Below are 17366 nucleotides of genomic sequence, written 5' to 3'. Positions count from 1 at the left end.
GGGAAAGAGGAGGAAGGAATTCATTGACACAATAATGTGTAAGAAAATGTCCCCAAACTGAAGACTATGAACTTCTAAAAGAAAAGGAGGTACTGACTGCCTGACACAGTGGATGATAAAGGCCCACATCAAGACACACCACTACAAAACTGAAGAACATGGGGAGCAAAGAGATTCAACAGATTTCCAGAAACAAACCAGAACAAAAAACAAAAACCCTGGCTATACTGAAAAGATCAGGAATCAGGAGGATATGGGACTTCACAACAGAAGAAACTAGAAAGCAGTGAAGCAATACCTTCAAATTCTGATGGAAAAATACTGCCAATATAGAGTTCTATATCCAGCCAAACTGCCAATCCAAGGTGAAGGTAGGATAAAAACATTTTGCAGACATGAAGGCCTTGAAAAACATATTTCTATTCATCCTTTCTCAGCAACAAAAGCAAGGAAGTAAATCCAGAAAAAGGAAGAAATGGAATAGAGGGAACAGGGGATCTAGGAGAGAAGAGAGGCGAAGGGGATTCCCAGAGAAGGGGATTCCCAGAATGGTGACAAAGAGAGATTCCAAAATAAAAGTCTGTTCCCTCTTCTTCAGTTTCCTTATCCCTGAAGGAGGGAACTAACACGAGTACCTATTTCAGAGACTTGCAAGGATTCAGCATAAAGTACTTAAAGTAGTACCTGGTACGAGGACTGTTGTTACCATCATCAAAGAATTGACTCCTCAACTACTTAACATAGAACTAACTAATACTTGCAATAACTAAAAAATAAATAAATCCATGTAAAACACATTTCTGAACTGAACATTTTTCTGGAATAACTGATAATAGTCACAGAATCATAGGGTTTTAGAGGTTGGCAGAGTTCTGAGATTTTTCTAGTGCAATTTCCTTGTTTTACAGAGTAAGCAACTGCAGCTCAGAGTGGCCAAGTAACTTGCTTAAGACTACATAGCCATTCAGAAGAGGAGTTGGGACTAGCAGTCATGTGCCTCTGGTCACTGCTCTGAAAATCACAAGTGCAGCGACCCCACGGTATCCTCAGAGGGCCAGAGTTCCACGCGTACCAAAAAAGTCACCATAGAAAAATTTTGTCCAACTCCATCCTTTTACCCTAAAACCTGGCACTTGGCTCAAGATATACATAAACAGGCCACACAGAATGATCCACCCAGCACAATAAAAAGAGGAGGCTATAGTTGGGTTTACCGAGTTGGGTGGACAATAAGGAAGAAAACGTCTTGAATTTACTGTCCTATACAGAGTTTTAATTCTAGGAAGGACATGTCTAGTGTGTTTCCACGTTAAGAGGAAGAATATTAATCCCTAGTGCTACTGACCCATATGGTCCAGCATGGATGGACATCACTGATCCCTGGGTAATGGAATGGGCAGCAGTGTATTTGGATCACAATTTTCTAAGTCTTTCTAAAGGAATATACACAATTTGTAAGAGTACTAGCCATTTTGGTCACTGCTTCCAAGAAAATGATGCTCCCATCTCAAGATCCAGCAATGAAGACTACTGAGCAAGGCCAATGAAGAACGTGAGTGCAGTCTCGGGGGAAAAGGCTGGAGAAGAGAATTTCCTCCTTGCCTCTTCAGGCAAAACACCACTGATACTCCATAGGGTCTTGAGAGGGGAATCAGGCTGGGTGAGAATTTTCCTGGTATAAATTCTATGATCTGTTTTCATCTTGTTCCAACTGAAAAGAAGTCCTCTGTACATCTGCTGAAAGTCCCATTCAACAGTGTGAGGAAAAGTTATTTAAAAACAAAACTGCCTATTTTCTCTTAACTAACTCTCAGAGGAAAAGTACATGCTAATTTCTCATCTGTGCTTCTTGGCTATTTATTACAAACAAATTTGCAATTACCTTTGGATATAGTACATATTCCATTGCAATCCAAATACCAAAGTGTTGAGTGGTTGGATTAGACACCTCTAAATATTTTGACCTTTTAGCTGAGATTTAAAGTGACAGGTATAAGGAATCCCAAAATACCAAAAATCTTATTTTGAAAATTTTTAATCCTTTTTATAAAGGCTTATTTTGGTGTTTTTGGTGAATAAAAAGATTTTTCTCTTTCCCCTTTCTTATAAACGTTAGGTGCAACTTGGAAAATCACTCCAACAAACAATATAAAAGTATGTACTCGTAACTTAACCAAGTTAGTAAAAACATAAAAACTATTCAGAAATATTTCCAATTTCTTCTGTATGAACAGAAACATACAGAAAATACAGTTTTACATGGAAAGTACTACAGTGTCAACACTCACAGAAAAAGTAGGATTCCGGTGTTTGCCAGGGCAAAGGCCAGTCCCAAAATCCCACTGCCCATAATGGCGTTGCTTAGGTTAAAAACAGACATGCCTAAGGAGGTTGTTCCTGGAATCTAAACAGAGAGACAAACATAAGCAAAACAGTCCTCAAGAAAGTTCATCATGCCAAAGTCTTTAAAGCACTATTAGGAACCGGTGTGGAAGTAAAATTCAAGAAATACTTCCTGAGTGGTCTAGTTATTTTTTAAAATGGGTTTCAGGAGAAAATACATAGGCTATCTTGGTGAATATAAATAGCTACACTTTTGGTATTATGCTACACGAATTAAAAACATGTCCCAATTTATGTGATTAAAACAAATAAGCATTGTTTATTATAAATGACACTTACATATTCATCACATTTCTTTTTTTCCAAATGGCTGTTAGTGAGACTTCTTCTACTCTCGCGATCAGAAATAAATTTGCTGTAAAGACATGTATAATCATTTAACTTCACAATAATGATTGAAGCTTAACATTATTACTTATCAAAACATCACACATGAAAAGTTATCAGTCGGCCCCTTAAGAGTTTACAGCCCAATTCAACCACCTTTTTGATTTGTTTTGCTTTGTGTTTTGCCAGTCTGAGTTGTCTCTGCTCTCGTTTTACCAAATAAACTCTTCAGTGCCCCAAGGGGCAGACACTTTGCTTCACTGGTTTTGTAGAAATCACTGCTAATAGCAGGTGCTCATCTTGAGATGAAATGAAAGACAACCATAAATCAAAAAGAACGATAATCTCAAATCATTTCAATACTAATAGATTATAACACTATATGCAATGTAAGTTAACTTTTACGTAGAATTTTCTCTCACTGAAAATTCGATAAAATCAAGGATACTATAAAGCTGGCATTTAAAAGAATCCTGGAAACAGGCCTCCTTCTGAGCTCACATCCCTGGCGTACAAACTTAGTAAATAAGCATTCCCTCTGCTGCAAAAAAGAAAATAATTCTTCTCCGATCAGACATTCCTTCAGCAACTACTATCTGCAGGTCAGCAGGCCAGGTGATAAGGGAGACATGGAAATATGTATTAAGTGAAGCAGACACTAGGCTATAGGAGTTCAGGCTAAGAGATCATGGTGGGGGAAGGCAGGGCATATAGTCCATGGGTAGGGGCAGAGCTAGGGCTTTAAGAAAGCATGGCACTTAGAACTTGAGCTCGAATCCTCGCTAGCTCTGAGGGACGAGGCACGAGACCTCAGTTTTCTCATCTGTGAATTGGGAGTAACACTATTATATTATCTCACAGCATTCCTGAGAAAATTAAATAAGAGAGCATGTGTAAAACATTGGTACAGCTCCGGGCACAGAGTAATAGCAATAGATGTTAATCACTCCTCTCTATGGGGGAGGTGGGACTTAAGTTGGGATGGGAAAGATTCAGACAGGCTTCATAAACTATATACAGACATAGAAGCAGGAATTCAGAAAGCTCTAAAACCATCAAATATATTCACGATTAATCTGAGAACTTTATGGCCTAAATTCCTAATTAAAAAAAAATTCCCAGGGCTCCTGGGTGGCTTAGTCGGTTGAGCGTCTGACTCTTGATCTTAGCTCAGCTCTTGATCTCAGGGTCCTGAGTTCAAGCCCTGCACTGGGCTCCACGCTGGGTGTGGAGCCTAGTTAAAAAAAACCCGGGGCATCTGGGGGGCTTACTCAGTTAAGCTCTTGCCTTCAGCTCAGGTCATGATCCCAGGGTCCTGATATCAAGGACTGAAAATCCTTGTCAAGGCTTGTGAAGCTGGTCAAGCCCCTTGTCAGTCTCCCTGCTCAGCAGGGATTCTGCTCCTCCTTCGCCCTCTGCCCCTCCCCTGGCCTGCTTGTGCTCTCTCTCTCTCTCAAATAAATAAAATATTTTAAAGAAATCCCCATTAACAAAACAAGTGTTATTGTCAAAGAAAAGTCCATTCATAGGCAAACTGTTGCATGGATTAGTAAGACACGTTAGGGATGCTTTTTAGCTCTTCTTCTGAATATTTAATTGTCCAGTTTTAGCAGGAACTAGTCACAGTGAATTTTTCACTAATAAATGTAAAGCAACTTGAATTGGACTATTTTAAAGAAGCAAGTATCTTTAAACTGTACACTACATTTTCATATGGTGTTTTGAATGATGCTATATTTCACAATAAAACATTTTTATTGGGGCGCCTGGGGGGCTCAGTTATTAGGCGTCTGCCTTCGGCTCAGGTCATGATCCCAGGACCTCGGGATCATGACCCAAGCCAAAGGCAGATGCTCAACCAACTGAGCCACCCAGGCAACCCACAATAAAACATTTTTAAATGAAAGATATATCTCATCAACGTTGGTTTAATTTAGCTATCTTTTTCGTCTTTCATCCAAGGGGTCTGGCTTCTCCCTGGCATTACTTCTCCAAGTTCGCCTTATTTTGTCAGGATAAACTAAAGAAAGGCGATATACATACTACGAACTTCCCTTGGGGCCATCACCTCATATAAGCAGCACAATCTGCGGTTTATCCCTTCAGCATCCGCCTATGCCTTCAACCCATTCAGTTACAGTGAGAGGGCAAAAGGAAGCAGAAGGCAACCTCGGTCTCCTGAAACACAGGAGAGACTGTGCCAGCTAAAACCAGAGTGGGGATGGGCACCTGGGTGGCTCAGTTGGTTAAGCGACTGCCTTCGGCTCAGGTCATGATCCTGGAGTCCCAGGATCGAGTCCCCCATCGGGCTCCCTGCTTGGCAGGGAGTCTGCTTCTCCCTCTGACCCTCCCCCCCCTCATGCTCTCCCTCTCTCAAATAAATAAATAAATAAATAATCTTTAAAACACAAACAAACAAACAAACAAAGCCAGAGTGGGGAGGTCTGGCTCTGTGAAAGAGAGATGAGATAAGGAATCCAGAGAAGGAAAAGCTTCCTCTATTGGTGGGATTAGCCAGAGGGAACGTAAAGGCAGAGGCCTGAGAAATAGTACTGCAGGTTCTTAGCAAGAGAATGACAAAAGGAAACCAGTATCTTTGGAGACCAACCTGGCAGTTATATAGCCTTGCCTTTGCTATTATTGATTGATGTGGCCTTTCTTTTGCCTTTAACATTAACATTTTTTTGAAGATTTTATTTATTTGAGAGAAAGAGAGAGAGAGGGAGAAAGAGAGAGAGAGAGAGAGCATGAGTTGGGGGAGGGGCAGAAAGAGAGGGAGCTGGACAAGCAGACTCCCCGCTGAGCACAGAGCCTGACGCAGGGCTTGATCCCAGGACACTGAAGTTGGGCGGTTAACCAACTGGGCCGCCCAGGTGCCCCGGCCCTTAACATTTTAAATCTTTACACAGAATTGAGATTTACAGATCTGGCTGAAGAGGGGCAAGGGAAAGCTATCTTCCTTTTCACACAGCGAGCCCCCCAAAAACTGTGGGTGCTGGACTTGCCTATTTAGTGTTGCTATTAAATAAAAGACTGTATTTAATCAGACTAACTTTAACAACCAACTCAAGTCTAATCAAATCTTTACCCAGAATGTCCCCCATTTGCCTTTCTTATGGAGGGACTTGTTTTCCAAAAAGCATTTCCATTATTTTTAAATCAAGAGAAAAGCCCCGCCATGGTCAAAGAAAACAAACAAAACACCAATAACCTGCCTGTTAGGGCAGATCTGCGTTCCCAGCCTGGCAGCGCGCCTCAAAATTGGTGGCGAAGGACTGGTGGGCAGAGAAGAATGGGAAGCAGGCACCATGACCCCCGGGGGCATTTAGTAGGGTCAAACATTGGGCCACGGAAAGGGATAAAGAATAAAGTCCCTGCATGATTGCCAGGTCTTTCCTGCAGAACTTCTGCAGGGTAAGAATAATGAACCTGACTTGCAGAGCTGTGGTAATAAGTCACCATTAAAAAGCACATTAAAAAAACATTGTCAGCTGCCTCCCTGATTCTATAGGTTTTCCCCCAAATCTTCACTGGCTCCCCCACGGACAAAGTTTCAAGTACAGATTCCTCACCCGCAATCCCAGGCACTGCTTAATTTAATGTTGTCTCAATGCCCCAGTCTCATCTCCCCCTGCTCCTCAAAATGAACTTCATTTTGGTGAGGATGAGACAAGCCAGGCCAGGGCATTCTGCAGTTTACCCCAAACCTTAACTGCTAACAGCCTACTGTTGGCCAGAGCCTTCCCAAGAACAAGAACAGTCAATGCACACATATGTTGTATGTTGTATGTATTACATACTGTTTTCTTACAATAAAGCAAGCTAGAGAAAAGGAAACATAATTAAGAAAGTCACAAGGAAGAAAAAATACATTTATAGTACTGTACTGTATTTACTAAAAAAAATTTGGACCTGTGCAGTTCAAGTCCGTGTTGTTCAAGGGTCAACTACAGTAGGAATCTACTCCCTGCCCCCGCTCAGGAGACCCTCCATCCTCCTGTCAGCCAGTGCCGTCCTGCCAGTTCAAAGTCCTCATCTTCCATGAGTCTTCTTATACTCTCGTCTAAATGGAGTTTTCTGACTCTGACCCATTTACTACTTTTCCGTGGCACAGATGGAGCCATGAGGTCATTCTGCATCCTGAGTGGTTATGTGGTGCCTGCACTCCCTATCCTTCTTCTGTGTACCTGTCCACGCACTCGCGACTCAGAAGACCCTCCATAACCCAACTATTCATCTTCCTTTTAGGAAGTATGGAGTCTCTTAGGCTGCAGGGAAATCTAGCTCAGTAAGAATGAAGTACTTTATTCTCTTTGTGTTGTTCCAAATTTTTCTTCTCTTTAGTCGTTATATCTTTGCTTTGTATTTCTGTAAATTTTTTTTAAAACAAATAAAACCAACCTTTTTTTGTAATGGAAAAGTCCATTCAAAATAACTAGGTTGTAGAGCTTATTACAAGTTTCTATTATCTCACCGTTTAAAAATTGCAATTGCATGTTAAAAAGCATTGACCTCTGGCAAAGAGATTGAAATAAAATTTCTCTTTATTGACTAAAAAATGGGCTGGGGGCAAGGGTGCCTTTGACATGTGGTCTCAAATGATAAAAGTGTTATTAAAAAAGAGTTTCCACAGGGTCGGTCTGTACCTACAAGGCAGAATTCAACCAACTCTTAGGTAGCCAATTGTTCTGTGCACAAAACAAAACAAAACCTACAGTGGCTGTCATGGTGGCCTTCAACAGACAAAGCCTTGAAAAGGATGTAGGCATTATACTGAGGTAGTGTGAAAGGAGGCGAGAAATATAGAACAGTCATTTAAAACCAAAAATAAATCAACAACAACAACAATCCAATTAAGGATGGGTTGTATGATAGGAAGATAATCTTCCTATTGTAATCTCTACCAATCAGGTTCTTACTAGATTATAGTGTTTCATTTGAGGATTCATAACACAAAAGAAACGAGTGCTTGAACTTGAATGACCTTTGCTAGTTCTTTCCCTGAAATCCTAACACTCTACTAAAAAGGAAAAGGAAAAGAGAATAGGAGGAAAGAAGCAAGTAACAAAGAGATTGGAAAACATGAAAGAATGAAAGAAATGGAAGGCATTTAAAGAGAAGACTGATCCAGATGGCCAACAGACATGTGAAAAGATGCTCAGCATCACTCATCATCAGGGAAATGCAAATCAAAACCACAATCAGATATCACCTCACACCTGTCAGAATGGCTAACATCAAAAACACAAGAAACAATATGTGGAGATAAAGGAACGCTTGTGAGCTATTGGTGGGAATGCAAACTGGTGCATGCAGCCACTCTGGAAAACAGTCTGGAGGTTCCTCAAAAAATTAAAAATAGAATTACCACATGATCCAGTAATCCCACTACTGGGTAGTTACCCAAAGAATACAAAAACCCTAATGTGAAAAGATACATGCACCCCTATGTTTATTGCAGCATTATTTATTATAGCCAAATTATGGAAGGAACCCAAGCGTCTATCCATAGATAAATGGATAAAGAAGACGGAGGTACATGCATACAACGTAATATTACCCAGCCACAAAAAAGAATGAAATCTTGCCATTTGCAACAACATGGATGGACCTAGAGGGTATTATGCCAAGTACAATGTCAGTCAGAGAAAGACAAATACTGTATGATTTTACTCATATGTAGAATTTAAGAAACAAAACAAGCAAATAAAGAAAAAAAGATCTCCCTCACCCACTCCCCCTGCTTGTGTTCCCTCTCTAGCTGTCTCTCTCTGTCAAATAAATAAATAAAATCTTTAAAAAAAAAAGGGGGGGGGGCACCTGGGTGGCTCAGTCATTAAGCGTCTGCCTTCGGCTCAGGTCATGATCCCAGGGTCCTGGGATCGAGTCCCGAGTTGGGCTCCCTGCTCGGCGGGGAGCCTGCTTCTTCCTCTCCCACTCCCCCTGCTTGTGTTCTCTCTCTCGCTGTCTCTCTCTGTCAGATAAATAAATAAAATCTTAAAAAAAGAAAAAAAGAGACAAAAAACAGATTCTTAACTATAGAGAACAAACTGATGGTTACCAGAGTGGAAGGGGCTGGAGGGATGGGGGAAATAGGTGATGGGGATTAAGAGTACACTTATCTTGATGAGCACTGAGTAATGTATAGAATTGCTGAAGAACTGCTGAATCACTATATTGCACACCCGAAACTAATATAACATTGTATGTTAACTTTACTTGAATTAAAAAAATTTTTTTTAAATGAAGAGAGGTAAACAAAGCCTTACTTGATGGGTAAACTCTACTGAAAAGAAAACAGACTTTAATTGGAACAGGAGCCATTAAAGCAAGGAAAGAATTTTCTGACATGAAAACTGAAGATAGGGAGAAGTGGTAGAAAACTTCTTCCTTAATGGGTAGAAAAGATATTACATTTTCAAGGGTCCTTCCAAGTGATACAAATTTAGTACATAAATTCTGAAAGATACACAGGGACCAAAATAAGCAAACAAAGGCTGGTGAGGGTATAGTGACAAGAGCTGCCCCAGATCCTTTCAAGAAAAATTTTAACTGAAAGACCCTCAAGTTTGGTTAGATGCTTCTGGGGTCACAACAACACTAACTCTACATAGAGATGAGAACAACAGTAGACAACATACATGAAGATTTGCATGGATACAGCTAGGGTAATCTATTAATGTTTTGACAACTTTAATACTTCAACAGCTTTAAGGTAACAATAACCAGCAACCATCCAAAAGCTAAATCGATATTGTTATTCCTTGGGGTGGAGAACACAGAAGTGCTTCCCAAAGAAAGAGAGTTGCACTATTATTGATACAGACTTTTTGCATCCTAAAAGGCTTACTATTGCCAGACACTCTGCCAAGTACTTTACATGGATTTTCTCATCTCTTTTCACAATACTTACATGTGGTCAGGACTATTATTAGCTCCATTTTAGAAAAATTAAGTGACTTGACCAAAGTTACATTGCTAAAAATTAAGTGCTGAGCCAGGATTTGAACCCAATGCAGAGCCTGAATTCTTAACCTACAAACAGTAGAACAGTACTGCATTTAATATTCCCCAACGATCCCATGAGGTCAATTATTATTATTATCCCTGTCTCACAGGGATGGAACTAAGGCTTAAAGCATGAGATCACACAAGATCTATTGATTGAGCCAGGATTCAATTCAAATCTAAATCTAAACCATGCACTGTGTGTGTGTGTGTGTGTCTGTCTGTCTGAATCTCTCTCTTTCTCATTTAACAAATATTTTGTAACATCCACCCTGTACCAGGCACTATTATCATATCATTACACGGTAGAGGAGACATAAAGATGATTAAGATGGCTCTTTCTCTCAAGAAGCTCACCTCTAGAAAGAGTCTAGAGCTTCCTACTCTCAAGTATGGGCCCTGGATCAACAATATGGGCATCACCTAGGAGCTGGCTGGAAATTAGAAGCTCAGGCCCCATCCCAGACCTCCTGAGCCCAAATCTGCATTTTAACAAGGTTTCCAGGTGTTTTGTATGCACATTAAAGTATCAGCAGTGCTGGTCTAGTGGACATTTTGAAAGGTTTTGCTGTTTCAGGTATAGATTTCCATGGCTACAAACCAAAAATTAGGGCATGAAATAAAACAAATTGAACTGGAATAAGGGCAGGAGTCCTAATACTGAAGTGGCTCTACTCTATTTTTAACTAAAGTTAAAAAGGTGATTCTGATAGTATTCTAGAGGGGACTTTCCTGGCAAAGCTATCAGTTACATGCCAGGTAAGCAAAGATCAATATTTGCTTTCGACATTCTCTCTAGCTTCCTAAAAAGAGGTGCTGTGGCCTAAAAGCTCACTGCTCTGGCAAAGGGCTCTCTTAGAGTCCTATAATTGAGCCTACTTTCCTCGCACCCATGTGAAAAAGCCACAAGAAGAGGGAGAAGTATTTAGGTGTAGCTCTTGCAGGAGTCATGATGGGGGTCTTTTTTTTTTTTATTTTTTTTATTTGCCTTTCTTGGCTTCATGTTGTCACATGCTGTCTTTAATTTGAATTGTCCTAGAGCCAGAAAGGAAGCAAAATTCATGTCAGTGAAAGAGATGCATCACACTGTATTTGCAGTAGCAGAACCAGATTCCACAAAGCAAGTGGTCAACACCCGCTGTCCCCGCTTACTGCCTTAGTCACAGTCTGGGAGGAAGTGAGCTCACCCAGGCAAGGTGCCCAAGCCCCAGGCAAGAATGGGTGCTTCCAGCTATTGCAAGCTGTAATCTCCTCAAAAACCTAACATTCTTAGTTTAGTAAGTACAACTTTTAAAGATCAAGTTCAGATTCTAAACGGAACAGTATAATGACTCATTTTAAGGTCCTCAAAGGTTTGCACTGCTTCGGGAATGAAGCTTCATTATACAACCAAAATATCCTACTTGTGAGATGGTTAGACTCCCATCCACTGTTAAGTGGAGGTCAGCAGTGACTGCAGAACACTCTGGGTGCACAGAGCTTAAAATAGCACTGGTATTTTAATAAAATTAGTAAAGACTCTTTTTCTTCAATGCCCCAGCATTATAGTTGGAGGCAGCAAGATAGAGCAGAAAGACAGGTATTTCTACAGACCTGCGTGTGCCCTTGGGCAAGTTATTTTATTTCTCTGAGCCTCGGCTTCCTTATTTGTAAAATGCATTTTTAAATTTTCCTTATTTGCAAAAGAAAGCTTTGCGTGTCATAAGGAAAAATGGCAATATATGTAAAAACACCTGACATTCAAGAAATGGTAGTTATTATTGATAATTACTCAGAAAGGGTGCAAGAAGCAAATTTGAGTCCAACAATAAGACATATCCCAACACAGTGAATAGTACTTGGGTGATACTGAGGAAGTGTCTGGGTGGCACACTTCACCTCTAAGAACATTTAAGGAAGGGAAAAGGGAGAAGAAGAGGCAGGACTGGAACTTCTGAGTTGGTAAATGGTGGCAGCGGAGTCCTCTGCTGGACTTCCATTAGGACACCATATCAGAACGTAGAGCAGATTTCCAGAAACGATGTCCACAGAGATGCCTGGTTAGCTGACCTGTGTTTTCATCTTCCTCCATCCCAACTTCCTTCTGACCACCCCCCAAATGTGTACATCGTTGGCGTTCTAATAAGTGGTCCTGCCTACTCCACTCTCTTCTCCTGGCCTTTTCGGAGGCTACATGCTTTACACCAACCACATCACCGAACCCCAAGCTGGAGAGCTTCCTGTGAAATGACCCGCAAACCCTGGCTACAAAATCGTCATGTCAGAGAATGGCCCAGATCACTTTTTAAAAAAAGACATTGGTCCTACTCTTCTAACTTAAGAAACACAGGACCCAAGAGTTGCAAGGACCTGCTGAGGACATGGCTGGGGCTGAGAGCTTGGCGGGCCGATTTTTCCCACCTGCCTCCCACCTACCTCCTCTGACTCATGCTATCTTTTCTTTCTGTTTCATGTACTAATTCTCTACTATAGTTTCTCAAGAGAGCCACTGGGGCCCAACTCTGGTTATTACTATTTAAAATTCATGTTACAAATGATGCTCGTGATGCTGTACTTGTAGTTTTGAAATGGGGTCATTGGCAAAGGGGGTGCTGGCTGTTGGTGGGTGACAACGTGGGTTAGGGCAGATGACTGTGGTACACGGTCCCATACGGCGTGCAGCCCGATTCCAGCAGTCTGTCTGATTCACAAGCACAGAGCTTTCGGAAAGTTAGGGCTGGTTGGGGTCCAGTGTATTGATGTATTTTTATTAGACTCAATTGAAAGATTTGAAAGGATGAATAAATTGCTTTCCTATTTGCTTCATCTGTTATTACAGACTGTGCCCAACAGATGTCACATAAGAAATTCAAATTACGTCTTCAAATGGAGCATAACTTTAGTCATGAATAATTCAGGAGAATAACCGAAAACCAGAATAATATTTGAGAGACATTTCTTTCATGGGATTGAGAGTGTTAGCGGAAAAATACTCACCTATTTATTTGACCATTTTCTACTTCAGTGAAATCGTTGGAATCGTTGCTAACGTTATCATCCTCTGGCACTGTCATATTCTGCAACTCTGTTAATTCAAGTCCACTTTTGAAATGCATCATGTTTACAAAGTATCCGTAGTCAAAAAATTAGTCCAAATTCTGCTCTGAGTGTATTACAAATGGATAGCAGCAAAAATATAAGCTTGACACCCCTAGAACACAACACAACGAAAAATAATTAAACATAGGACTATCACCATCAATGAAAGATAAACTATTACAAGTAAACAAAGAGTTAACTTACTGATAACTTATCCATCTTGCCATCCAATGCATTAGGGCAATCTTTGTACATCAAGTGATAGAGGCTTATCTCTAAATTTTATGCCTGTTTTAAATCTCCCTTCATTTTAACTACAAAATGAGTCTTGTCCCATCATCGTGCGCATGTTAATAGGAATACCATGTCAACTGCGGGCAATATAGATGCCTTTTATGAAACAGTGTGTTTAAATTGAAAGTGATGCCGTTATTTTAATGCATCCGATCACAGGGCACACTTAGAATGTGTACAGACTACACAGACACAAAAGCACCGCGGATTTAGCAATCCCAGTTTAATAAAAATGCGAAGCCTCAATAAACGGCATCATGACAGATCAACCGCGCAACCTGGAGGTCAAGCAGCAAAGGACAAATCTGTGGTTTGAAATTTAGCAAACACTTTATCCATCAACTGCAAGAGATTAAATCAATCTCTTCAATGAAATCACTCTATGTCAGGGAATTAGGGAATTAAAAACTCATACTCAGGGGATTTAGGTTAATCCACCTAAAACTATATTTCCTCTCCAGAAACGAAAGACTTGCAGAGTTCATAGTCTCCCCGACGCGGATGACTGGGACTTAGATTTCAATGGTATATAAGGGGGGAAAGAGTTTCAGACACACAGCATCACAAATTAAGAAGCAGGTGGCGACCAAAACGAGCTAGACACAACTTGAAAAGCAAGGCCTGTGTCAGGACAGGAGCCCGACCAGGGTCAGCTCGGGTGAGGGGATGGGGACCACGGAATGAAGTAGAACGCCAATAAGTTTTTCTTTTTACCGCCAATGGCAAACCCCTCTGGATGGCATTTTGTCTGATCCTGAATTCCATAAGCTGACTATAGCCTGGTGAAGAGTCAAAACTCTAATGTGCCCAGCTAAGCAACCTAGGAAATCCCAAGAAGCATTGTGCTAATTGATACAATTTTCAGGACACATAGACAGTACCTTAGAATGATAATTTTTTAGAACTTTTCTTCTTCTCTTTCCCACAACCAGGCCACACAGTATTCCTCTTTGTTCATATAGACTCCTATCTAGCATGAAACTCCCCTGGTTCCAGGATCCTTTACAACTTCCAACAGGGAGACTCCCCCAGTGCTGGGGACCCCTAGTGCCTGTCCTCCCCCTGTGCCTGTCCTCTTGAGTCTGGACCCCCAAATGAGGGGATGGGGAAAAACCGAAAAACCAGGCATGGATGGGAAATCCTGGAGAAAAAGCCAATTACAGAACATTTTAAACCTGCGGCCCTGGGTGTGCTAGAGACTGCCCCCGCCGTCTGGGGCCAGGTTAAATGGATCCTGAAGTGGGGGCCTGGAGCTTCCTACACACCCCCAGAGAGAGGGGGGCATCTCTGTCCCCTGCTGGTGAAGACACTCTCACTGAGCACTGGGGAAGATGGGCTTTAAAAAAAAAAAGAAAGAAAGAAAATACTTCCTAATACCTCAGGTTCTGGGAGCCTCACCTTCCTGCCAGGCAGGGCCTCTCCTGGAGGGCAGGAAGCCAGGGCCAGGAGAGTCGAGCGCCCCGTCTCCCAGGCAAAGGCAAACCTGGTGGCTCAGGGCTGATTCTTCTAGCCAGGGTGGGAGTGCTAGCAACCAGGCCATCTCTAACTGTTCTCAGTGCCTTCACACAGCAGAAGGGTTTACAACCTGTCTTTACTGGACAAAAGTTGCAGGGCACTAACACGTATTCTTACTTGTTGGCCGCCTTAATGAAAGCTGCCCAGATGGGCTAGACTGGGTAATTTCCAGCAGTCTTGCCACACTGGCTCTCTCCTGGACAGCTTCCTCACAGTCTGAAGTGATACGACGGGGCTGGTGGGAAGGTGAGTCAGTGGATGGTGTTTGCAGTTTGGGCTGAGTCCTTTCCTCTCTACAGACTGGTAGGAAATAGGACACTAGACAAAAATTTTCTGAGGAGAGGAAAGGCTGACTCATAATAGATCTGGAATCTACTGTTTGAATCTGAACTTTTGTATCAATATATATGTGTGTGTGTGTGTGCACGCAAATAACATACATATATGGTCATTTACATAAATGGACAAAAAGGCAAAAGCATAAAAAGAACAGAGGACGTCCTGGCCACTAAAATTATGTCAGTATTAGGCAAATAACAGCACTAAGTTAATCACATAGAAAAAATGTTTTTTGCTTTGGCTTAAACAGGAAAGTTTTTTTCATAGTTCAGGAGGCTAGAAATCCAAGAGCAAGGAGTCAGCAAGTTTTGCTTCTTCGGAGGCCTTGTGGATGGCTCTGCCTTCTCTCTGTGTCCTCACATGGTCTTGCTGCTGTGTCCTAATATCCCCCCCTTTTTTTTTTTAGAATACATTTTTATTGTTATGAAATAACCTTTCTGAAATCTAACTCATTCTTGGAAATGAAAACTGCAGGATGGGGTAAGTTAACAAAGTTAGTGACACCTCTCACCAAAGCTGAGGCCACACTTAGAAATTCCTCTCTATTCAATTCATCATCTATTTATTGAGGTTCAATAATGAGGGATTTCAAAGTTTAAAAAGTCAAATTTGGGAATCTGAGGCAGCTTCATAGGAAAGTCACATCTGGACCAGTCCTTGAGAAAGAAATTTTTTTTCTTATTCTATAACTAATACATACTCACCATAGAATCACTAGAACAGACCTTGTATAAAAGATCCCACCACCCCAAACTGGGCCACTGTTAGACTCTGATGTATTTCCTCTCCTCTTTTCTTCATTATCCTTTCCTTCTTTTTCTTTCTCCCTCTCTGCTCCCTCTTTCTTCCTCTCTTTTTTTTTTAACATTGGCACTTTAGACTGTTTTTTTTTTTTTTTTTAAGATTTTATTTATTTATTTGAGAGAGCGAGAATGAGAGAGAGTACATGAGAGGGGGGAGGGTCAGAGGGAGAAGCAGGCTCCTCGCTGAGCAGGGAGCCCGATGCGGGACTCGATCCCGGGACTCCAGGATCATGACCTGAGCTGAAGGCAGTCGCTTAACCAACTGAGCCACCCAGGCGCCCCTAGACTGTTTTTAACTTACTCTTCTTCATGTAGCATTACATGATAAGCATTTTGGAGAACAGAAATGTTTTTTAAAAACATATTAGCTCCTTATTAATAAATAATACAAGCTTTGTAGAAAAATTAGAAAATATATGTTTGCAAATGAAGGGGGACACAAGTAAACAGAAAAAAATCACCTGTTATGTCAGCACACAGAGATGATCGCTGTATATATATATGTATATACTGATATATATCCTGGAGTATGACCTTTGACCTTCCAGGGCCTTTCTATGCACATAGATATAGTGCCTGGCACACAGTAGGCACTCAATAAATATCTGCAAAATGAAAAGAGTGAGTACAAATAAAAAACAAAAATGGAAATCATACCATAGAGTTTTTAACACGTATTTTTTTGCTTAACAAGATACGATCTCCTATCCTGAGTTACGTCGAGATAGTAAACGCGGGTCTACACAATCGCTGCAAATGCTTGCTTATCTGCTGGACTGTGCCATAAACTGACACCCAACCCTTTACTTCTGGACAGTCACCCTGCTTGGCAGACGAGAAACTGATGGGTGGAGATGGGGCCTGAGCTGAGACTTCTCAGTGAAGGAGAACATGGTCAACGGCATGGGCAGCAAGTGCAGGTTGAGTTCAAGAAGCAAAGAATGACACCTTCACTGAAATAAGAGGCCATTATCAGAGAATACAATTAATGAAAAGGCCTAACAGGGTCATTGTGTGAAGATCTTGATGTTAGCCCAACCATAATTACAATCTCTCAACATTTATAATGGGTTACAAATTAAAGTTTTATCGGCACAGAACATAACTTTGGTCCTTTACCACAATCTTGTGAGGTCCTCTTAAGCAAGCATTATCTCGGTATGCTGATTGGTACATTTTATTTACCAAGAGTACCAACATAAAGACTTAAGTCTCTACTATTCATAGTGTTATATATCAAAGGAGAAGATACAGAGAAACTCATCTAGCCTTACATTGCTTACACCCTATTTAAGCAAGCAAGACCATCCCATATAAAGTGACAGTATACCATAAAATATCTGCATGATAGAGACCCAACTATATGGCAGAACAAAGAATAAATCCAGAAAGATTTCAGAGATATACATACATACAGATGTACAGAAGGCAGGCAGGCAAGCAGGCAGGAGGGAAGGAAGGAAGGAAACAAAAAATGGGGCCTGGAGCAATCAGCTAAGGTTTTACAAAGTTAGGACTTGAACTATGTCTAAAAACAGGTAGATTTAGACCAGGGGATTGGGAAGGCATCACTTGTATTGGGAATAGCACAGGCCTTGC

General features: G+C 41.1%; 1 protein-coding gene across 1 annotated transcript in view; it reads right to left on the bottom strand.

Annotated features, from left to right (window-relative positions):
- SLC38A1 (solute carrier family 38 member 1) overlaps window positions 1-17366 on the bottom strand; it is a 63370-nt gene that overhangs the window by 32928 nt on the left and 13076 nt on the right. The window contains exons 2-4 of the mRNA XM_021704831.1: window positions 12715-12928; window positions 2683-2758; window positions 2289-2404 (exon numbers count right to left, since the gene is read on the bottom strand). Coding sequence (XP_021560506.1) covers window positions 2289-2404; window positions 2683-2758; window positions 12715-12836 — 314 coding nt within the window. The 5' untranslated portion in view covers window positions 12837-12928. The remainder of the gene's footprint in view (window positions 1-2288; window positions 2405-2682; window positions 2759-12714; window positions 12929-17366) is intronic.

The sequence above is a fragment of the Neomonachus schauinslandi genome, chromosome 5 (assembly GCF_002201575.2).
Source record: "Neomonachus schauinslandi chromosome 5, ASM220157v2, whole genome shotgun sequence".
Taxonomy (NCBI): Eukaryota; Metazoa; Chordata; class Mammalia; order Carnivora; family Phocidae; genus Neomonachus; species Neomonachus schauinslandi.
Note: the sequence above shows the minus strand (reverse complement) of the source record. Positions and strands in the feature narration are given on the sequence as shown.